General features: G+C 40.6%; 1 protein-coding gene across 3 annotated transcripts; it reads left to right on the forward strand.

Annotated features, from left to right (window-relative positions):
- The first annotated feature begins 1,138 nt into the window (after positions 1–1,138).
- Positions 1,139–24,548, forward strand: LOC133878360 (uncharacterized). Of its 3 annotated transcripts, none has more exons than XM_062316910.1 (6): positions 1,139–1,446; positions 1,551–1,721; positions 2,070–2,717; positions 4,187–4,694; positions 6,078–6,159; positions 24,120–24,548. In XM_062316910.1, the coding sequence occupies exons 2-6, from the start codon at positions 1,604–1,606 to the stop codon at positions 24,321–24,323; spliced, it is 1,560 nt and encodes a 519-aa protein (XP_062172894.1). In that variant the 5' UTR covers positions 1,139–1,446; positions 1,551–1,603; the 3' UTR covers positions 24,324–24,548. The 3 variants fall into 3 exon arrangements, with proteins under 3 accessions (XP_062172894.1, XP_062172877.1, XP_062172888.1); XM_062316893.1 differs by having other exon boundaries at positions 1,571–1,721; XM_062316904.1 differs by having other exon boundaries at positions 1,140–1,446; positions 1,571–1,721; positions 4,199–4,694.
- Positions 24,549–24,846: the final 298 nt, after the last annotated feature.

Here is a 24,846-nt window from a genome sequence, read left to right on the forward strand (position 1 = left end):
TAATGCAATGACTCTTGGTAAATGCTCTAGTTGTAATTAATGTAGAATATTTTGTGTTTCTGATGCGTAGTATTCACTTTTTGAATAGTAGAGATCCCTAAATCTTATTCATGGTGGAATGGGATTTGGAGACAAACCATGTAGTTAATTAATTTTTTTAGCACGTTACATTATTAGCCCATGCCACATAAGTTTTGTGTGATTATGGTGTGAAGTATAATATTACTAAAAAAAAAAAAAAGGAGTAAAATGTCTAGGATTGGCGCAGTTGGGTACCTAAATCCAGGTCCAAAAAGAAATGACACGTGACCTATTAAGCGCGTGAATTAGACCCTCACACACGCACATAAATATCGTCGTCAACAACTTCATCTTATATTCTCAAACAACGCTTTCATAATGCTACAAGGAGGATCTATGTCTTGTTTGAGTCATTCTAAAATTGTTGTAACTTTTAAAATTATCATTAAATATGTGATAGGATACACGAGCCCATAACCCCAATCGGTGTTTTTGATAGTTAAACAAATCCCGTTCATCACTTAAAAAGTAGAAAGAGACAGAGGTATATATACGTGTGACGGTGTGAGTGTTTAGAAACCAAATAGTTAAATTAATTAGAGCATTCCCAGCAGCTTCCAAACCATTTTCCCTAAATATAATGAACAAAACTACTTTTTACTTTCCTATCAAAAAACACCTCATAACCGCTTTTCTTCATTTTTTCCTATATCTTTAAAATATTATTTTTTTACTTTAACTTTAATTAAAAGTTGAAAAAAGAAGATAAAGTAGGAGAAAAATAATATATTTTTGGAATAAACAATTGAATGAGAAGTTAATAGTGCTTCCCAATGCATTGGGAAGCACTATTAACTTTTCAAGAAATGAAAATTTTAAGCAACCTGCTATAGAAAGATTTTTGTAACTTATTAATTTTTTTTTTAAAATTTAGGGAAGACATTTGAGAAAGGGAAGTGCTAGAATTTTCATCCAATTCCACCAACCCTAAGCGTAAAAAGTTGAAAATTGATTTATTAAATAAAAAAATTAAAACACTTAGAATCGGTGGGATTGGGGTGGGATAACGGTGGGAATTGTTGCGAATGTTATTATAGTACGAATTCGACGAGGAGCACAGTAGGGGAGCGGAGTCGTACTCTCTGTGCGAGTCCGAAGCCCTAATAAAGAAGGAAAGAAAGCGATTTGACTTCACAGTTCACGCACACACATTCTCTCTCTCTCTCTCTCTCTCTCTCTCTCTCCCAGTCCACTGTTTGTAGCATGAGACTCCAACTCAATGTCCATCTCCAAAGCACGGAGAGCCCAGGAATAAAAGGTAGAAAACAATAATAAATAATAATGGTAGAATTCCTCATTGCCTGAATTTAGTAAGCTTCGTGAGAGGCCATGGAGATGGAGTACCAAAGGATCCAAAAAGCGCAGGTCCTATTCTTTCTCTTTCTAAACCTATTCTCCTGAGTTATCTCATAAATGTAGCTCCCATTTTCAAAATTATACATACGTGATCCGCTTCCCCTCTTTTTTAGCTTGCAAATGTGAATTTCAGGGTGGTGGATCATCGCCGGGGAAGTTGAGGACGATGCTTCTCGGAGTCGACAGGAAGCCCAAGGAGGAGGAACACCTTCACTCTACTTTCACCTCCAGATCTCAATCTTCTCATTCTTCTTCTTCTCCTCCTCCTCACTTTCGTGACGCAGGTACTTGCTATGCTCCGTCTTTCCTTTCATTTCTGTTTGCTTCCTCTTGGGAAACAATTTCTCTCTCTTCTCTGCTGTATTTTCTTTTTCAGTTTTTGCCATTTCCCGGGAGCCAATCGGAGGGATAGCCACTCTTTGGCTGGCTCTGCCGGATTAATATCTTTTTCTTTTGTTTATACCTTTCCTGGGAAATGTTTCCCATCTAAACAATCAGTACCTTTCTGAGAGAGAAATGATTGTTTTATTGTTTTATTTTACATATATCAGAACAGGAAACTGTACTGTATGTAAAAGAGAAAATACTGGGTTTCTGAGATCCATTAATTGCTAGTGGAAAACTTTCTTCAGGTGGTAGCAGCTCTGATAATTACAAAGATGTAGATGTTGTGAGCGTTCTTCCTGAATGCTCCACTTCAACCGCAACTGACTCATTAGGCTCGGAGATGGCCATTTCCCGGAGATTGCCGGATAACGCATTAAACAAATCAAGGCTTAGGACCCAAGAAGACCCTCCTTTGGATTATGATAGTGTGCATGATGGGATGAGCATGTCCTCTTCTGTTTTTGAGTTTCAGAAGGCTGAGCGGGGTGCACACAGAGTGCCTCTCGGGGCTTTCTCAAAACCAGCACCATCCAAATGGGATGATGCCCAGAAGTGGATAGCAAGTCCGACTTCAAACCGGCCAAAGATTGGGCTGGCTCAAGTACATGGGGGGCTGGCTCAAGTACATGGTGGGCAAGGAGTTGGATCACGAAAGACAACTAGTGTTGGTTATGGAAGCTGGCAGCCATCCACCAAGGTTGTTGTTGAAGCTCCAGATCAAAAAGTGGTTGCTTTTGGGGAACCGGATACAAAACGGATTGATACAACTCAAGCTAAGATGGATTCTGCAGGGACAAAGTTTGTCAGTTGGGAGGACGACCTTCCCTATCCAATTGGAGATTCATATGGCAAGCCTGTGCTCATGATTGAGAACTCTGTTGGAGAGTCTGCGAGTAAGAATTTATTTATTGTAAAGATTGGTTCGTATTCTCCATTGTCTTTTGTCGATATGTATGTTATTGAAGTATCATAGTGGATTTTGTGGATACTTACATTCTTTGCAGAAAAAGTCTTATACTTTCTACAATGCAATTACATTAGACGACTATTTACTCTGTTCTAAGTTAAAAAAACATATGTCGTGTGTTTCCTAGGGTTAATCCATCTTATATTGTGGGTTTTGTGTTTGTATGACACACTGTGACTTTGACATCCTATTGTAATTATGTGTTTTCTTAAACACATTGTGACTTTGACATCCTTTTGTAATTATGTGTTTTCTTAAACACAGTTTGACTTTGACATCCTATTGTAATTATGTGTTTTCTTAAAAGAAAGTTTCTATATGTTCATGTTTGTCTTTGTTGGGGTCTAGTGTGGGAGGTGTATTTAAGGAATGATAACTCTATAACTTGCTTTGTGGCATTCATGTTAGGAATTAAACCATCCAATTACCTACCTTTCTAGTTATTTTATTAGTGAGTTGAGCAGTTGGGGTACCCAAAATCACGGTCAATGGTGTAAGGTTCTGGCTGAAAAAATGTCCTACAGACAAGTGCAAGGCAGCAAGCAGCTCGGCCTTGTACATCCTGTTGGACTTACATATCCAATTATCTGTTTTAGTCTTCTCTCTAGTACTGCTTAGACAACTTTTGTCTGAACACTTCTAGTTTCTAGTATTATTTTTCTGTATAAGAAACTTAACTAAAGGAACCAGCAAGAGAAGAGCACCAAAGGCACACAATTGAGCATTTTCATATCTATGTTGTGTGTCTGTAGGGCTCCTATGAGCTCCTGCGTGAGCTTTCTAGCTTCTAAACATAAATTTTGTCATTGAACCACTAATCAAGAACATGAAGTTTGAGTTATACAAAACCCGTGTGTTCAGATATAAATCATTGGCTTCATTTTGGTAAATTTTTAAAAGGTACACAAAATCTTACATCAGTAGTGGGCTTTCCAAAATTCTCTGAATCATCCATTGAGTTTAGCAAGAAGTCTCTCACATTTAAGTTTTGCCCAAGCTTATATTAAGTGGCTGTGCTTGTGCTGCTGTGGATGACTAATCTACCTTTCATTTTCATACAAACTTTGGTGGACATTGATAGGAATTCAGACCTCTTTCTTATAAGGAAAAACATATGTATAGAAATATGGATAAGTATGCTAAAAAGATATATAGATAAATGAGATGGTCTCCGTTTCATTTACAAGAGTATGAAGAAAACAGGGAAAAGTTGTCCACTCTCACGAGAATGGTAGTTCCTTTAAGAGAAAAGTATTATTTGTAATGATAAATTTTTTTATTTAAGCTGTGTGGGGTGTTCTGTCTCCGAAGATAAAGCTACTTTTATCCATAATATATGTAGAAATGCACTACAATAACATAACTTGGAACTCATTGGTTAATTAAATTTCCTAGATTTTTTGGCAGTTAATCTCAGCCGGCATGATTCATCTGTAGCCATCCAGAGTGCAACTACATTTATACCAACCCCCACAACAGCTCGGTCTGTATCAATGAGAGATATGGGCACTGAAATGACTCCAATTGCTAGCCAAGAACCTTCCAGGACTGGAACTCCTGTGAGGGCAACAACACCGATTCGCAGCCCAACTTCTTCTAGGCCATCTACTCCTGCCAGAGCTGCCATTGCTTCATCACCATCTGATCCACGTAATGACCATCTGGATCCTAACAAGAATGAGTTGTCTGAAAAGGAGCTACAAATGAAAACCAGGAGAGAGATAATGGTCCTTGGGACACAATTGGGCAAAATGAACATTGCTGCTTGGGCTAGCAAAGGGGAGGAGGATAAGGATGCATCCACTTCATTGAAAAGTTTAGCATCAGAGCAACCGGCTAAAAGTATTGTTGAGACACGTGCATCAGCTTGGGAGGAGGCAGAGAAAGCCAAGTATATGGCCAGGTTAATTCATAAAGCCATTGATTTTTATTGATTTATTTATTTTTGGATAAAATTACACTTTGCTCCCTCCTTCCCTCCCAAACTACCACCCTAATTGCATTTTCTCCTCCTAACTATAGCTCACTGCAACATGGACTTATAAAGTACCAAAATGTTTCAAGTTACTCCTTGTTTCAAATCGAGCCATTATTTTGAATGGAAAATTTTACACGTGCCTGCCTGTCACGTGCCCCTGAGCCGTTTCTTCTGCTAAAATTACCCTTAGTTTGAGGAAAAAAATCACGAAACTCCCTCTAATAGAAGGTAGGCCAAGTTAAGGCTTGCGTGAGCTCTAAATAGAAGGGGTGGCCACGTGGCCATCCCCTCTTCTTCTGTTGGGGGTGGTCGCACGGCCACTCCCTTCGTTTGAAGCTCATCCAAGCCTCAGCTTGTCTCATCCTTTGTCCAAGGCAGTTTTGTAATTTCGTCCTTCAAATTGGGGGTAGTTTGGTAGAAGAAACGGCTCATGCACTTGTGATTCGCATGTGTGACATTTTTCACCCAAAATAAAGACTAGATTTGAAACATTTTGGTAGTTTATGGGTTTGCGTTGTAGTTTGGAGATGTAAGTCTAATTGGGGTGGTACTTTGGCGGGTAAAGTGTAATTTACCATTTTATTATTTTCCATTCACCTCCATGGAATTTCAATATGGATGGCTAATATATATTCTCACTCCTTTAAACACTATTTCAAGCATCCACAAGCGACTGGTTAAGGAATGCCCGATACTTGTCAACAAAAAAAAAAAGAAAAAAAAAGAAAAAAGAAAAGAAAAGGAGTCTCTGATTTTTACAAATGTAGAATAAGTGTAATCAATACATATATCTATATTATAATGACAATTGAGAATAATGTCTGTATGTATTCATCTAGTCAAACTGAATCTTCTATGGATCATTTTCAAACTCAGGGGTGCCTTACGCTTTTCTAATAAAATTGATCTCTTACCTATCAAAAAAAAAAAAAAAAAATCATTTTCAAACTTAGGGGCAAGAGACCAAGTGAAAGTGGTGTCTTGGTTTTCTATATAATGTACTTTCATTTGAAGCTCGCATCCTGTACGGAGTAGTATTGTGCTTTATAGTTCAAACAATACCTGTTGGATCTGGATTATACATGGGGCTATTAAACATGTTCGTTAAGTGAGGAAATAAGAGATGAGACGATATCTTTATTTCTCCTGTAATATACTGGGTTGTTGGAGCAGAATATTTATGTGGCAGGAGCATCTAAGCCATACAAAGAAATATATTCATTATTTATGCTTGAGTTTTATTTTTTCTTTTAATTATTTCTTTGCAGTATTGGTCTTAACTGACGAGTTGTGACTTAAATTATTCAGGTTCAAACGTGAAGAGATGAAAATTCAGGCATGGGAGAATCATCAAAAAGCTAAAACAGAAGCTGAGATGAGGAAAATTGAGGTACTCTATATTTTTTTGCAAAATCTTTTGTTGTTGTCTGCTCATTTCACTTATTTTTGTTGTTTCCTTTCATTGTCCAAAATACAAACCCTAGACAAATTACCTTGTAATTTGATTTTTCTGATTCCGTACAACCCTCCTACATGACTTCCTCAATATGATATTTTATATTATCACTAGAATGATCCAGGATCTTATAGTGTAGCACCTATGACTAAGAATCTAAGGATTTTGGGGCTTGTTTAAGGGAAAGTAACAGATTTGATGCAGATCAGTAACATATTGTGTTTGAGGCTGGGATGTTAGTGTTTACGGCTAGAATAATCTAAGTAAAGGGTCTGGAACACAACTAAACTGTTATGTACCTTTCTTGGATTTGTGTATATTTTGGGATTTTTGTATGGAAATGAGGTTGAAATGATAGAATTAGAGATTGAAGATGAGGAAATAAGAACAAGATAATGGGCTATTGGAGATGCCCAAGTCTCCAAGCTGATTTGAGAACAACAATTCTCCTAAGGGAATCAATTTCTGTAATATTCATTTCATGCATTTCTTTACAAACTTAGTTTCCTTTTATAGACTCTAAAAGCATATTCTAAAAGCAATATCCTAACTAATTCTCCCTAGTTAATTTCCCTATTTACCCCTATATAATATTCCTTACCAATTTCCCTATTAACCCCTATATTATACCCTAACATAAACAGCAAGTAAAATGGAAAGAAAATAAAGAGAAAGAAGAAAGATCAACCTAACACCATAATTAGTATACGATTTATTGATATTTGATAATTCTGCCTACTCTAAACGTATGGTAGAATGTTGTTTTATAGCAATAATAGAGATAGTCCTTTAGTAGGACTTTACAACAGTAGAGTTTATAAAGGTTATATCAAAGAGGTAGAAACCTAAAGCTATACAACTTGTGTAGATAACTATCAAAGGTAGAAACCTAAAGCTATACAACTTGTGTAGATAACTATCAAAGACTAAATCCGGATAGATTAATCTTTATCAGAGGATAAAGATTTATCTAGTCTAATACGCCCCTTCAAACTCGACGTAGGTAGCCTAACATTGAGGTTGGAAGTAAGTAGAAGAAACCGGTGAGCAGGAAGGGGCTTTGTTAGAACATCTGCAATCTGATCTGCTCCAGATATGAACCGCACAGTTAAACCTTTTTCTGCAACTTGATCTCGAACAAAGTGATAGTCTATCTCAATGTGCTTTGTACGCGCATGATAGATTGGATTAGAGGTAAGATAGGTAGCACCTATATTATCACAAAATAAAATCGGGGCACATGGAAATGTGTTACGGTCTTGTGTTTGTGATCGGGTGAGTGGTTTGTGGTGGGGTAAGGCAGCAAGGTATTCCTTCTTGAGCTTACCTATGGTGGCTGGATAGAACAAGATATGGGGTATTCGAGGTACCCTTGCCTGTGATGACAAGTTCTCCCCGGGGCACAAGTGTAAGAAGCTGTTCCTGATCGAAGGTATTTATGAAGAAGACCCCGAACGCCCGAGTGAAGACGACACACGAGAAGGTTGGGAAGACGACGAGCTTGAGATCCCGGAAATATCCCTCCATGCAATTTCAGGTGTGCAGACTCCGCAAACGATGCGCATCGCGGGAACCATCCGAAAGACTCGGGTAATCTTACTGGCAGACACAGGAAGCACTCATAATTTTCTAAACACCGAGTTGGCAGAGCAATTGGGGCTGGAACCAGACAAGCAGACGACCTTTGAAGTTTTGGTGGCTAACGGAGAAAGACTTTCCAGCAAAGGGAAGTGTTCCGCAGTACCGGTTTGGCTGGGAGGTACGTTATTTACGCTGGAGTTTTTTCTTATTGATTTGAGGGGATACGACTCTGTCTTAGGGGCGCACTGGTTGAAGATGCTAGGACCCATCTTGTGGGATTTTTCGTCCCTTTGCATGAGTTTTCGATGGCAGGGAAAGAAAGTCACGCTGGTTGGCTTGGAGGCGCCCCGGAACAGAATGCTGGAAGGTCCAGAGATGCAAAAGGAGTTGAGACGTAATGGTGAGGGTGTTCTTCTTCAGCTTTTCGCAGTGCAGTTGGGGGTTGAGCAGTGCTGCCCAGGTATAGACAGACCAGACCTTCAACGCCTCCTACAAAGGTTCCAAGATATTTTTGCTGAGCCCCAGGGTCTGCCTCCTATGCGGTCTCACGACCACAAGATCCCTTTGATGCAGGGCTCCTCCCCAGTAAATGTAAGACCTTACCGGTACCCCTATTACCAAAAGAACGAGATTGAAAAAATCGTGCTGGATTTACTCAACAGTGGAGTCGTCCGAGCCAGTACCAGCCCTTATTCCTCCCCAGTATTGTTGGTCAAGAAGCATGACGGTTCGTGGAGGTTATGTGTGGATTATCGCGCCCTCAACCGAATCACGATCAAAGATAAGTATCCGATTCCAGTAATTGATGAATTGTTGGATGAATTGTATGGTGCACAATACTTTTCAAAACTGGACCTCCGCTCCGGGTACCATCAAATTCGGATGAAAGAGCAGGATGTAGAGAAGACAGCCTTTCGGACGCATCACGGGCACTTCGAATTTTTGGTTATGCCTTTTGGCCTCACCAATGCCCCGTCCACCTTTCAATCCCTCATGAACGACATCTTCAGAGATTATCTACGTAAGTTCGTTCTCGTTTTCTTTGATGACATACTTATTTACAGCAGGTCTTGTGAGGATCATTTGTACCACTTAACTTGTGTCTTCGACATTTTGAGGACTAACCACTTGTTCGTGAGGATGGACAAATGTAGTTTCGGCCAACAGCGGGTGAATTACTTAGGCCATTTTATTGAGCAGAATGGAGTCGCCGTGGATCCTGCCAAAATCCAAGCTATGCTGGCTTGGCCAAGACCCTCCAACATCAAGTCTCTTCGGGGCTTCCTTGGATTAACCGGCTATTACAGAAAGTTCATCCAGCATTATGGTACCATTGCCCGACCTCTCACACAGCTTCTAAAAAAAGACGCTTTCGGGTGGAATGTGGAAGCCAGCAACTCCTTTGATCATCTTAAGGAAGCTATGACAAAGGCGCCGGTGTTGGCCTTGCCCGACTTTTCTAAAACATTTGTGATCGAATGCGACGCGTCTGGCTGCGGCATCGGGGCTGTCTTGATGCAGGACTGCCGCCCCATTGCTTACTTCAGCCAGGCCCTTCATGGCCGCAATCTCAACCTCTCGACCTATGAAAAGGAAATGCTTGCACTTGTCACTTCCATTCAAAGATGGCGGCCCTACCTCTTGGGCCAACGATTTGTGGTGCGGACTGACCACCGCAGCCTCAAGTACTTGTGGGATCAAACCATCGCCACTGAGGCCCAACAAAAGTGGCTCATCAAACTCATGGGGTATGATTTCACGATTGAATTCAAGAAGGGGCACGATAACCGCGCTGCTGATGCTCTCTCTCGCCAGTTGGAAGGGACCCTCATGGCTCTTTCGGTACCTATCCCTCACTGGATTGAACCTGTCCAGCAAGAGGTCCAGCATGATCCGGATCTCCAAACTCTGGTAGCAAGGATTCAACAAAATGAAGCTGTGGGACCTTGGCACCTGCAGGCCGGGCTCATCTACTTTAAAGACCGGGTCTACCTCAAGGCTGATTCTCCCATTACAGCGGCCATCATTGCAGATTTCCACAACAGTACGCATGAAGGGTATCACAAAGGTCTGCAGCGTCTCCGGTCTGTTTTCTACTGGCCTAAAATGAAGCAGCAACTTCGTACCTTCATCAGAAATTGTGATACTTGCCAGCGTCACAAAGCTGAAGCCACCAAACCAGCCGGGCTGTTGCAACCCCTGCCCGTTCCAGAACATGTTTGGTCAGCCATCTCCATGGACTTCATTGACGGTCTTCCGAAGTCCTACGGCCGCACGACTATTTTTGTGGTCGTCGACCGTTTTTCCAAGTATGGCCACTTCACTCCTCTCAAGCACCCGTATACAGCGCCGCAGGTTGCCCAAACCTTCTTTGAGGTTATCTTTCGTTTGCATGGAATTCCCACTTCCATCGTGTATGATCGGGACCCCGTCTTCACGGGAAATTTTTGGCGGGAGCTCTTCCGCCTTCATGGTACACGATTCAACTTCAGCTCTGCCTATCACCCACAAACGGATGGCCAAACCGAGGTCGTTAACCGTACTATCGAGATGTACCTACGGTGTTTCACTAGCTCCTCTCCTCGGCAGTGGGCTAAGTGGTTGCCCTGGGTTGAGTACTGTTACAACACAAGCTTTCATTCCGCCACTAAGCGTACTCCCTTTGAGATTGTTTATGGTCGACGACCTCCTCCTCTCTTACCATATGTCCCGGGGACTACTCGCTCTGCTGCTGTCGAAGAAGCCCTGATTAGCCGCGATCAAGTCCTGCTGGAGGTTCGCCAGCACCTTTTAGGCGCCCAGAATCGCATGAAGCAGGTTTATGACAAGTCCCATGTTGAGCGCATTTTTTCGGAGGGGGACTGGGTGTACTTACGACTCCAGGGGTACAGGCAGCAGTCGGTCCACAAGAGAGGCAATCTGAAGCTCTCTCCTAAGTTCTATGGGCCGTACCGAGTTGTCAAGCGGATTGGTCCGGTAGCTTACCAGCTGGCTCTTCCTCCCCAGGCTAAGATTCACGATGTTTTCCATGTTTCTGTTTTGAAGAAATGGATCGGTAATGGGGTGCCACTTCAAGATCATCTTCCTACTCTACACGAGGACAGCCAGCTCGCCCCTCAAGCTATCCTCGATCAACGTTGTCACCAGGGAACTACAGAGATCCTAGTGCATTGGCGGGGACTCTCCCCTGCTGAGGCCACGTGGGAATCTCGTTTGGATTTCGAGCTCCGTTTTCCTTCCTTTGCCCTTGCGGACAGGGGCAATTTTAAGAATGGGGGAGTGTTACGTACCTATGTCAGACGTGGCAAGCGTGGGCAGGAAGTAAAAGAAGACCTAGCTAGGGTTCAAGGAGAGACTACAAGCGGCGGCTGAGGGCTAGGAATGGAAAGAATCAGTAGGGTTTTGGTAGAATAAGGGATCCTGATTCCCACTAGAATAGGGCTATTGCTAATTAAGGAAATTCTTTTGTAGAAAGAATTCCTAGAAATAAGGGATTTGGTGTAATTCAGTCTTCTATATTCTGTCTTGTAATCTCTATATATAGGGATCCAGAATTATAATAAAACAAGCAGAAATTTATCAACAAAACAACTTTATTTCTAGGAATTCTTTCTACAAAAGAATTTCCTTAATTAGCAATAGCCCTATTCTAGTGGGAATCAGGATCCCTTATTCTACCAAAACCCTACTGATTCTTTCCATTCCTAGCCCTCAGCCGCCGCTTGTAGTCTCTCCTTGAACCCTAGCTAGGTCTTCTTTTACTTCCTGCCCACGCTTGCCACGTCTGACATAGGTACGTAACAAAATGAAACCCGAAGTTCACTTAAAAGTGACTTAATCCAAATCAGTTCAGCAGAAGCATTAGCAAGTGCTTTGTACTCCGATTCCGTACTTGAACGTGGCATAGTGGGTTGCTTCTTAGAACTCCATTATATCAGATTTTTACCCAAAAAGACACAATATCCAGATGTTGATTTTCGGTCATCCGGGCACCTAGCCCAATCCGAATCCGAGAAGGCTATTAGTTGATGAGATGAGAGTTTGTGGATGCAGAGTATAATCAATAGTAGCCTTCAAGTAATGCATGATGCGTTTAACAGCAGTCCAGTGAGGTTCTCTTGGATCTTGCATAAACTGAGATACTTTGTTGACAGCAAAGGCTATGTCTGGATGAGTCAAGGATAGGTATTGAAGAGATCCAACAGTGCTGCGATAGAGTGTAGTGTCTGTAATTGTGGATCCTTCAAATTTGCTGAGAGTTGTAGAGGAGTACATCGGAGTAGAGATAGGTTTAGCAAGCTCCGTATTAGTCTTCTTGAGAATATTCAGAATGTATCTTTGTTGAGATAAGTGAAGACCATCGGTTTGCCAAGTAGCTTCAATACCTAAAAAGAAATGTAGAGGTCCAAGGTCTTTTAGAGCAAAAGAGGAGTCTAAATCATGAATAAGTTTAGAAATAGCTCCTATGTGTGAACTAGTGATGATTATATCATCAACATAGATCAACACAAAAATTTGAATCCCATGAGCTTTGTAGATGAATAGGGATGAATTAGCCTTGGAACTCTTGAAGTGCAGTTCTAGGAGCTGATTACTTAGTCTTGAAAACCATGCTCTAGGCGCCTGTTTAAGGCCATATAAGGCTTTGTGCAACTTGCAAACGGCTGTAAGATGTGAAGGATGCTGAAATCCAAGCTGTTGTTCCATATATACAGTTTCTTGATGGCTGCCATGGAGGAAAGCATTGCTTACATCAACTTGATGAATAGGCCAACCTGCAGAAATAGGAAGAGAAAGAACTCTTCTAACAGTTTTAGGCTTGATTACAGGACTATATGTTTCTGAAAAATCAATGCCGGGTTGTTGATGAAACCCTTCGGCTGTTGTTCCATATATATAGTTTCTTGATGGCTGCCATGGAGGAAAGCATTGCTTACATCAACTTGATGAATAGGCCAACCTGCAGAAACAGGAAGAGAAAGAACTCTTCTAACAGTTATAGGCTTGATTACAGGACTATATGTTTCTGAAAAATCAATGCCGGGTTGTTGATGAAACCCTTCGGCTACTAAACGAGCCTTGTAGTGCTCAATAGATCCATCAGCCTTCCTCTTAATTTGAAAAACCCATTTGCACCCAACTATGTTCATTGAAGGAGAGACAAGTGACCAAGTTCCATTTTTGAGAAGAGCATCAAACTCTTGATTCATTGCTATCCGCCTTTCAGCATGCTTGCTTGCTTGAGTGTAGCAAGTTGGCTCAATTTCTTGACTTTGATGGAGTGCCATGAGTGCTGTTGGAGGTGGATATCAGATTCGGCCATCAGTAAATTTTGTAGGCCTGAAAATCTAATTCTAAGAACGTGTGATCATGCCATGCACTCTTGGTGGGTTGGGGGAGTTGGATATTGTAGGAGAAGTTAAAGGAACTAGAGCAGGAAGATCTGAAGTTGCTGTGGTTGTTTCTGTGGAAGGTGGGGAAGTGGATGTGGTTGGAGATAAATCATTGTTGAAGTTGTGTGAGGGGATTCAGTGGGAGAGGGCTCTAGGATTGGACTGCTGGTGGCATGAGTGTGGCTGTTTAATGGTGCAACTAATGGAATAGATACTGAGGGATGAATTAGGGAAGGATTGGAGGCTCGGGTTTGATCTGAGTTGGAGAAAGGAAATTTTAGTTCGTTGAAAACCACATGACGAGAGCAATATAAATCCTGCCAGAAGGAATGTGAAGACACTGATATCCAAGATGATTTTTGCTATATCCGATGAACACACAAGATTGAGAGCGGAAAGCAAGTTTGGTGGAATTGTAAGGATGGAGAATGGCCAACATTCACAGCCATAAATTTTCAGAAACTTGTAATCAGGTGAGATGTTGAATAAACATTCATAAGGAGACTTGTGTTTGGTTACTTTGGATGGAAGCCGATTTATGAGATAAATTGCAGTCTTAAAAGCTAAGTCCCAGAATTTGAAAACGCTGGCAGTGGCCATAAGAGTCATTCATGTTTCAACAATATGTCGATGCTTTCTTTCGACAGTCCCCATTTGATGATGAGTATGAGGACAGCTTAGATGATAGTAAACTCCCATTGCAGTGAGGGAGTTTTGAAGAGGACGAAATTCGCCCCCATTGTCACTTTGGACAAAGATAATTTTGGTACGAAAATATGTTTCAACATGTTGCTTGAAACGGAGAAAAGTAGCACAAACATCAGATTTTAATTTGAGAGGATGGGGCCAAGTATATTTACTGAAATCATCCACAATACTTAGAAACGATTATTGTTTACAGAAGTTATTGGAGTCGGGCCCCATACATCAAGAAAAAGTAATTGCAAAGGACTGCTAGAAATAGGACTAGAACTAAAATGAAGACGATGACTCTTGCCCTGCTGACATGAAGAGCAAATGGAAGAGAGATTGGAGGAAACCACGGGCAATTTATTTGACTTAATGACTTGACTAACAACCTGAGAAGCTGGATGACCCAACTAGAGATGCCATTGATCCAAGGATACTTTTTCACCAATAAGAGCAGCAGGAGACTTATCATGGAGGGAGGGCCATGGATAGAGGCCGAATATACTCGGGCCTTGGAGGAGCAGTTGGCGGGAGTGGAGGTCCTTAACACAGAAAAAATTGGGATGAAAATCAATAAAAACATGATTGTCACATGCGAATTGATTTACAGATATAAGGTTTTTCTGAATTTCAGGAACATGGAAGAGTGAAAGTAATTTAAAGTTGTGTGAAGGTGTAGGCAAGATACCACGATTAGAATGCAAAATTTTCAAACCTTGGCCATTTCCTACTTGGATCTTGTCTGTTCCAGTGTAGTCCTCAGCGTTCAAGTTGAGATCGGATAGGTCATTGGTGAGATGAACATTGAGCCAATATCCGGATACCGTGAAGAATTAGAGGCAGATGAGGCAGAGGCGAGATTTGCATTCAGCGGTGAAGAATCTGCTTGATATCCTTGCTCAAAACTGTACCAACATGTAGCTGTGTTGTCACCTTGTTTGTGACAAACTTGACAAGTGGGGCGTTGAGTTGGCCAGGACCAGAGACTGAGAATTGTTAAGGTGGTCCTCTTTCGCGGGCAAGGCCTCTACCGCGGGAAAAATTGTTGCTGCGCTGTCCAGTGTTAGAGCTAAGGTTGTTTTGTGGATAGGACTGGCTCTGTCTTTGAGCAGTGTTGGCAGTGGAGATATTCAAATCAATTACTGATTTGTGTTGCTCTAAACGCTTCTCATAAGAGAGCATAAACCCATAAAGTTCATCGAGAGAGATGAAGTCCTGTTGTGTGGTCACAGAGGTGACAAGAGGATCAAATTCTGGACCAAGACCAGCAAGAATGATGGAGACAAGTTCTGAGGCTTCAATGGGTTTGCCAACTGTTGCTAAGAGGTGGGAGAATCCCTGCGCTTTTTGATAATAAGCAGAGATTGAGAGAGCCCCTTTCTTCAAGGTAGCCAATTGTTGCTTGAGTTACATTATTCTGGACTGAGATTGAGCAGAGAAAAGAGTTTCTAGGGTGAGCCATACTTCTCGAGAAGTGGAGAGACCAATGACATGGGATAGAGCTTCAATCGAGAGAGTGGAGATGAGGGCACTGAAGATCATTTTGTCTTGATGATACCAGGTTTGAGCATTTGGATTTGCAACAAGAAGGCCGGATGTAGAGTTTGGAACAAGCTGAGGGGGTCGTGGTTGTGTTCCATTGACATACTTGAAGAGATTTTGGCCCTCTAAGAACGGGACCATAAGAAACTGCCATAGAATGTAGTTATCTTGGTTGAGTTTTTCTGAAACATGATGATGAACATTTTGAAGTGGGATTGGTGTTACGGAAGGGGTAAGAATTAGAAGAGGGGTTGCTGTTTGGGTGGAGGAATCGATTTCAGATATTGGAGTTGCCATAGATGTTAGTCTTGAGATGACTTTGATACCATATACAATTTTTTGATATTTGATAATTCTGCCTAAACGTATGGCAGGATGTTGTTTTATAGCAATAATAGAGATAGTCCTTTAGTAGGACTTTACCACAGTAGAGTTCATCAAGGTTATATCAAAGAGGTAGAAACCTAAAGCTATACAACTTGTGTAGATAACTATCAAACGTAGAAACCTAAAGATATACAACTTGTGTAGATAACTATCAAAGACTAAATCTAGATAGATTAATTCTTATCAGAGGATAAAGATTTATCTAGTCTAATAATTAGGGTTCTTGAGCATTACACCCAAGAGAAAGACGTATCAGCAAATGTATTTTCCTTATTTTTTTTCAAAAAATATAATTTTTCAAGTTTTTCATTTTTAGGTTTTATATATTGATATTTTTGATATATTAATGTTTTTTATTAAGAGTGACACATGTCATCATTTTATTGGTGCTGACGTGGCACACTAACGGAATCCGTCAAGTGTTTTGACGGATTTTGACAGCAGGAACTAAATTGTTATTTTGACATACCTCGAAGGCCTCTAAATTATTTTTTATTGCGTAGGAAGTAATTTGTAATTTAGGCAGCCAACCACATGGATTGATTTTTTTTTTTTTTTGATAGGTAAGAGATCAATTTTATTAGAAAAGCGAAAGGCGCCCCTTAGTACACTGGAAGTATACAAAGAAAACACCTAACTAGAAATAGAAAAGTGAGTGAGAAAGTCAGAAAAAGAAATATACAAAGGATGGACATAAGCCGAAGTCCAACAATACAAAGAATGATAGAACAAAGAAAGAGTCTCTTCCAAGGTTCTTTCAAAGTATTCAAAACTCCTATTGTTTCTTTCCCACCAAAGGCACCAAAAGATACAAATAGGTGCCATTTTCCAAACAACAACACTCCTTGATCTGCCAGATGACCACCGACATGCAAGCAAGTTAATAACCCGTCTAGGCATAACCCAAGACATACCGAAATGGCTGAAGAGAGAGTTCCACACAACAGAAGCCACGTCGTAGTGGAGAAGAAGATCCACAGTTTCCTCGGTCTTCTTATACATGCAGCAACGGTTGATCATGATAACATGCCGTTTCCTAAGGTTGTCTTGGGTGAGGATCTTATTGAGAGTCGCAGTCCACATAAAGAAAGCAGCCCTAGGAGGAGCTTGAGTACGCCAAACACTTATCCAGGGAAAGCGTCTGCCACCAGCACTAGTTAAGGAGTAAAAGAAGGACTTGACCTTGAAAACTCTTTTTTTCGAGGGGACCCACCACAAACTGTCTTTATTGTCTCTGTTTACTTTAACTAAATGTAGCAATTGGAAGAAAGAAGCAACGACATCCACTTTCCAATCGTGAGCCTTCCTGATGAAGCTCACATTCCACTGGAATGAGTCACCCAACAGCTCCAGATTATCCGCAACAACGGCGTCTTTCAGACGAGCAATGCCAAATAAGGCTGGAAAGGCTACTTTGAGGGCTGTGTCTCCACACCACAAATCATGCCAAAAACTGATCTTGGAGCACATCCCTACTTTTAATGATATTTCAATTACTTATCAGAAAATAAAAGGGTGATAAAACACATATTTTATGTTTCCTTGTATGCTTTAGATCACAGAACCAAAAAGGGCCTATAGTATATCAAAATCATGGAGAACATGATGTTAGTTCAGGTGAATTAAACCTTGTGACATTCTCTCATGGTTTTGGGAAAACAAAAGGCTAAGTAGATAAAGGAGTTACGCTAAGCACTCTCAATGAAGTGTTTGGCTGTTACTCTCAATGAAGACATCAATCAACATGGTAAAGTGAATGAAGAATCAATGACAATGAGTATGGTAGGCAATCAATTATATGATCATTTCAGCACTTATAAATAGCGATAGGCACATGGCATGTAGGTGCATGGCTACACCACCCTGCAAATTATAAGGATGTGTTCCGTGTGTCGAAGAGGGTTTTGGTCTGAATGCCTCTCCTTGTGAGAGTTGCTCCCTTTATATAGAAACTATCAGGAATGACAAGGCTGAAAATCAGCCATTACATCGAACTATGTAAGGTAAGAATAAATGCCTATCAATTATATGCTTATATACAATCAATATACTCTTCTATATATAGCCAGAATAAATAAGGTAGAATATATGCTGCTATAATTCTGTTGACATCCCCCTTCAAATTGATGCTGGGCGATCGAGAAGCATCAATTTGTCAATCAAAAACTGATGGCGAGGACGAGAGAGAGCTTTGGTGAAAACATTAGTGGTTTGGTGTTCAGTGGAAATGTGCGGAAAAGTAGTTTCCTGACGAGCAAAGGCTTCACGAATGGAATGACAATCTACTTCAATATGTTTGGTGCGCTCATGAAAAACGGGATTGGCAGTAATCTGAATAGCACTGGTATTATCAGCATGAAGAGGAGTAGGAGTAAGCTGCGGAACACTAAGTTCGCCTAACAACCCTCGAAGCCATACAATTTCAGAACAGGTAGACAACATAGCCAATATTCAGACTCGGTGGATGACTTCGAGACGCGAGGCTGCTTCTTACTCTTCCAAGAAATGAGGGCATCGCCAAGAAACATACACCAACCCTTAACAGAACGACGAGTATCTGCACAACCAGCCCAGTCGGCATCACTAAAACCCTCCAGCTGTAAAGAATTCTCTGAAGGGAAGAACAAGCCACGACCAGATGTCCTTTTCAGATATCGAAGAAGACGACAAACAACGGCCAAATGTGTCTGGCACGGAGCTTGCATAAATTGACTGACCTGTTGAACAGCAAATGAGATATCAAGTCGAATAATGGTCAAATAAATCAAACTGCCCACAAGCTGCCGATACAGTGAAGGATCAGATAAAGGATCACCATCCGCCCGATGCAACTTCAAATTGACCTCCATAGGTGTAAGAACCAAATTACTGTCTTGAAGGCCGACTAAAGAAAGAAGTTCTTGGGTATACTTATGTTGATAAAAGAGCGTGCCATTCGAACAATGTTGAATCTCAAGTCCAAGAAAATATTGCAGGAGACCAAGATCTTTCATATGAAACGAAGATTCGAGGCGCTGTTGGAGCTGCTCAATTAACTAGAGATCATATCCTGTAATCACAATATCATTGACACACACAAGAAGGATAACGATCCCGAGGGCAATCGTGCGAAAGAATAGAGAGGAGTCATACTAACTTTGAGTAAAAGTGAAATCCAGTAGAGTAGTACAAAACTTTTCAAACCATGCCCGGGGTGCCTACTTCAAACCATACAGAGACCGCTTCAAGCGACAAACCTTAACAGAAGAGGAAGGAAATAAGCCAGGAGGAGACATAAATATTTCTTCCTTTAGATCACCATGTAAAAACACATTCTTCTCATCCATCTGGGGAAGCAACAAACCTTTCGAAATAACAATGGCCATAACAGTGCGGACAGTAGTCATTTTGGCTGCGGAAGCGAATGTTTCCTCATAATCAAGCCCATTCTCCTGCCGATTCCCGAGTGCCACCAGACGAGCTTTATGTCTTTCGATAGAGCCATCAACCCGTAGCTTGATAATGTAGACCCATTTGCACCCAATAAGCTTAACTCTAGTAGGACAAGGGACGATGTTCCAAGTGTGATTGTCTTGAAGAGCCTGAAGTTCGTCATGCATAGCTTGGTGCCAACACTCTTGAGTAGAAGCCTAAGAATAAGACTTAGGCACAGAAGTAGTATCTAGAGTAGCACGAAGAGCGGAGGAAGAAAAACCATACCAATCTGAGGGCCGGGAAACCCTAGAAGACCGGCGGGGCTCATGCACGATAGGATCAGGTGGTTGTTTAGAGGAAGGAAGAGACAGTGCGCGACGTCTCTAAGACACAATACCTGGCTTAAAACGAGGAGTACTAGATACGTCACTAAAAGGAGGAAGCGAAATAGAGGAAGAAACAGGATTAGGACGAGACAAAAAGAAATATTGATTTTTTTTTTAAAAATCGCATTGCGAGAAATACGAAGTTTGTTAGCATCTGCATCATAACACACAAACCCTTTATGAGAGTTACTATAGCCAAGAAAAGCACACTGAATAGATTGAGTAGCAAGCTTGCGACATTCAAGGGGAGGTAAGTGAACAAAACAAACGCAACAAAAAACATGCAGAGAATTATAATTAGGAGGAACACCAAACAAACAAGAATATGGTGAATCAAGATGCAAGGTAGGAGAAGGCAAACAATTAATCAAATATACAACCATAAATAAGTCTTCTACTCAAAATCTAGAAGGTACAGAAGATTCAAGCATCAACGTATGAACATCTAAAAGATGACGATTCTTACGCTCGGCAACACCATTCTGTTGAGGGGTGTAAGGACACAAACGCTGAGAAAGAATACCCTTATGTTGGAGAAAAGATTGAAAAGCATGAGACACGTATTCTCCCCCAGAATTTGAGCATAAGATCTTAATACAGGTAGAAAATTAGGTTTCTACATAGGCAATAAAAGTTTGGAAGGTTGAGAACACAATAGCTTTAGAACAAAGAAAATAGACCCACGTGAAACGATTGTAATCGTCAATAAATGTCACAAAATACCGGTATTGAGTGTGAGAAAGAACATGATTCATGCTCCAAACATCAGAATGAATAATTGCAAAACATGTAGAAGCACAACTACCCTGCAAAGGAAAAGGTAAATATTTGTTTTTTCCAAGTTTACAAGGAGCACAATCAAAAGATAACGAAGAAAACACATTTGCATTATTCAAATAATCATGTTTCATAAGATATGTCAAAATTATAGAGTTGGGATGACCTAATTTCTTATGCCAAAATTGGCTATTATTATTAGCAATAGCAGAACAACCAACAGAAATTGAACTAGGAACGGAAAACGACTGAAGAGGAAAAAGATGTCCCACTTTAAGCCCCTTCACTATCTCCTGTCCCGACGTTTGATCCTGCACACAACAATCAGAACGATCAAAATGAGGAGAACAATTTTCTTCTACTAATTGTCCAATCGAAATGAGATTTGCAGATAAATCAGGAGACACGAAAACATTAGTAAAGGAAGACCCCAGATTTCCATCATACTTACAAACATCACTGCCGGATTGCTAGTCATGTGATTGGAAGTTGTAGAGTCAATTAACCAAGGAGAATGAGATGTTTCTTACCTTGAAGACCAAGAGCAGAAATGGTGGAAATAATCATCTGTTAAACCTGCTCAGGAGTAATGTTGGAAGAACCCGGAATAGCGGGCTGTGTGGAAGATGTATGCACAAAAGTGGACTGAACAACAATATGAAAAGCAGAAGCAGATCGATTCTGAGGGCGTACACGACAATCCTTAATGATATGACCCTTCTTGCAATAATTGCAGAATTTCTTCCTGCAATGTTTTGCAATGTGCCCATTTTCCATGCAAATATAACACTGTGGCGGAGATCCGGATCTTCCTCTGCCTTGAGCAGCGTAGGCCATATTAACCATCTCAAAACTACCAGCATCTTGAGCAAGGCCAAGCTGTGAGGCGAGGCGTTGTTCTTCACGCAAGAGTTCACCCAAGCAAACCTCCAAAGATGGGACAGGTGTGCGATTGATTAACCCAGATCGTGCACTTTCAAACTCGGGTCGAAGCTTCATCAAGAATTGATCCCACTGGCTCTTAGATTGAACCGCTTCTAGTGCTACTAAAGCTTCTTTGGGAATTTGAGAATGCGCCAACCTAGAATAATCATTCCATAAATTAATAAAATTGCTCAATAAAGAGATTCCCCTGGCGATAATTTTCAATGTCTAACTCCAATTGAAACTTTCGGGCAGAATTATCTTGATAATAAATTCGCCGAAGGTAATCCTACATCGTCTTAGCAGTAGTGTACCCACGAAGATTGTTGACCGTATGAGGTTTAACAAAGCTAAGTAGCCAGGAAGCAATTTTGGCACCCCTGCCTTCCCATGAACTAAGTTCCTTGGGATCAGTTGGAGTTGTAGAAGACCCATTCAAATGACCCCATAACTCCTTACCTTTCACAAAGTTCCGGAACTGGAATTCCCAACTGGCATAATTCTTGTTAGTAAGGCGAACAATAGAATTTTCTCCTGACATAATAACCACCAAAAATTGGACAAAATAGAGAAATCACAACAGGTACAGGATGTGCGAACAAGGTTTCCCAACACCACCAGAAAATCAACAACCCAAACTAGAATGCGACAGGTGCAAAAAAAATATTCAACAATACTAGAATTACGATAGCCCAAACCACGACAGGTGCAAACATAAAAATCCGACAGCCAAACCAAAATTGTGATAGAAAATAAGTCAGGAAGTATAAAACCTGATGCATTGAAAACTCTCCAAGATTGCACAGGACCTGCCAACAGCCACAACCGCAACCAGAACCTCCAAACCAGAGAAACATCGCACCAGAAACGGCCGAGAAACAAAACCTCCAAACTAGAGAACCACCATAGCAAAAACGACCGAGAACTCCGCAGAAACGGCCCACTCCTTCAACAGACTTGCGGAACAGCAATTTAGCACCCACCAGAAACCTAGAACCACCCTTTGCCTCTACCTAGAAACGGCTGACCAAACACCAGAAAGAACCACCCCATCAGAAACCTAGAACCCCCTTCTGCCACTACCTAGAAAATTATTGAAAACCTACTCTCTTCCGCTACCCACAGAAAAGTACTGAAAACCAAGGGACCAAAAAAATTCAGCCAAGCCGAGAGAATACTATGAAAATAATTTGAGGCTCTGATACCATGTCAAAGAGGGTTTTGGTCTGAATTCCTCTCCTTGTGAGAGTTGCTCCCTTTATATAGAAACTGTCGGGCTCATTAAATGCCTATCAATTATATGCTTATCAATTATATGCTTATATACAATATACTCTTCTATATATAACTAGACTAAATAAGGTAGAATATATGCTGCCTTAATTCAGCTAACACTGTGTGCTTGTTAAATTTTTTAACATAATTTTTGTTCAGTCAAATCTACCGTGGTCATATTGGACTCACAGAAAATTGACTAGGTAGAGGTTTCACTCAAAATGACTTGTAAGCTTCCTTGATTTATACTCTGTTTTGGGATGGGCAGTTAGAAGTTAGAGGTGTATCTGATCATAGTTATTAGATTTGAATTTGCTTAGCAAAATGAAAAAATATGAATTCTCTTATGAAGATATATTTTGTAAATTCAATGATCCACATTTTGAGGTGCATTTTCTAATTGGCTTTTATAACATTTCTGAATTTCTGTTGAGTGTGTAAATTGCATTAAAAATATTTATTTGAGTTTTGTGTTAAAGGGCTTTTACACATTTTAAATCCAACTGGCGGTTAACTTTCACAGAGAGAGAGAGAGAGGGGGGGGGGGGGGGAGGTTGGGATTCGTGAATGTTCTAAATTTTCTTAGGTTTGGATCATGTCAATGAAGGAAAATCCAAATCCAAATAGACGCTTCTAACACTGATGCGTGATTCTTGTAGAGCTTTTACAGTTTTCCAAAGAGATCTTTGTTTTTATCAACCTACTCCTTGTAGTCCTCCCACAAAATTCTGCTTGTGAGAAGCTTTGCTAGAGAGGCAGTCTCATGCATCCTGCTCTATTAGTTGTTATTGAACCACTGTATTATGAACTCAACTTCAGCTTTTGTCTTATGCATTTTACTTTTTTCTAATAGGCAAACACAACTCATACACTAATGTGGAATTGAACTTGTGTCCTCACCCTCCACCCCTTTTTTATATAGGGAGGGGATGCCTTTTGGTCCAGAAACCATTGGCATATCCTATTCATTCATTGTTATTTACATTTTCCAGATCTTAAATGATTATATAAAGAATAAGAATGTGTCGTAAGACAAGGAATGTGTCCTCTAGGATTTATCACTTGGAATCCTGGAGTGCCTGCTTGTCAAAGATGACATAAAATGGGCACATCTACCATGATGCAGCTGATGCTGCACGTGCACCTACCTGTGTCAAGGTGGAGATGGGAAAAAGATTCCTATAATTAATTTTTTGCCCTGCCTTTTCATGAAGCGCATTCTCCACTTTTTATGTTGAAATCTTGGGGAGTTTTAGTATAGGTAGTACTGCAGTGTTTTTCATTAGCCACCGTCAGGTTCCACTTTGAGCTTGAAATGAACAGCTAGGTGGCCCTGTATAAAGTCGCTGAGTTTGAGTTGATATTACAGATTTCTAGTTAAACGAGTATTCATGTTGTTGAGATATTTTGATTATCAAAGAAACTTTTCAGGTTCAAATATACTCTTTAGTAAACTTTAGCTTCACGTCTATGATCTCACAGAAAGGGTTCGGTTAATCTGTATTTGACAATGTGTGGCTTTCAGGTAGAGGTTGAAAGGATGAGGGGACAAGCGCAGGATAGGCTTATGAATAAGGTAGCAGCTGCAAGGCACAAGGCTGAAGAAAAGCGAGCAGCAGCTGAAGCCAAGAGAAACCGGCAAGCAGCAAAAACTGAGCGGCAAGTGGAGTATATACGCAGAACTGGTCGCATCCCTTCCTCCTTTTCCTGCTGCGGTTGGTGCTCTTAAAATTTGAAACACCTTCTGCGGAGGCCTTTTGTTGCTTGCTTGTCTCAATTTTATTTTATTTTTTTAATTTTTAATTTTTGCATATGTTTCATGTGCTGTGTAAAAAGCCTTTGCTTCTTTCTTATACATGAGCATGTTGATATCATCCAATCCTGGTGTAAAAACTAAGACCTGGTTTTGCCAAGTTTATGAAGAAAGGAAGTGCTTCCGATATTACTATTATAATGGAAACATTTGCTATTATGCACACAATTAACCTTGATAAGTGCATCCTTCCACCAAGGTGTGAGGTGAAAACTTGTTTAATAGTCTTACAATATCAATTTAAATTATTAAATTCATTATTTTTATCAGCTTAAACATTTTGGGATATTTGATGATTTAACATTGTATCATGGTAAGTGTTCGAGTTCGAACATTATTCTATAGTTCACCCTCCATTTTCAGTAAAATATTTAACCTATTAGGTCCCACTTGTTGAGACATTATTACACGGCATCTTTGATCTCAAATTATTACACTT

The sequence above is a fragment of the Alnus glutinosa genome, chromosome 1 (assembly GCF_958979055.1).
Source record: "Alnus glutinosa chromosome 1, dhAlnGlut1.1, whole genome shotgun sequence".
NCBI lineage: Eukaryota > Viridiplantae > Streptophyta > Magnoliopsida > Fagales > Betulaceae > Alnus > Alnus glutinosa.

Bases quoted from the DNA above. Each gene is read 5' to 3' on its own strand.
- LOC133878360 (XM_062316893.1), top strand. From the start codon at position 1,411: ATGGAGATGGAGTACCAAAGGATCCAAAAAGCGCAG. The intron at 1,447-1,570 runs GTCCTATTCTTT...TGTGAATTTCAG, and splicing joins AAAGGATCCAAAAAGCGCAG to GGTGGTGGATCATCGCCGGG. The intron at 4,695-6,077 runs GTTAATTCATAA...TAAATTATTCAG, and splicing joins AAAGCCAAGTATATGGCCAG to GTTCAAACGTGAAGAGATGA.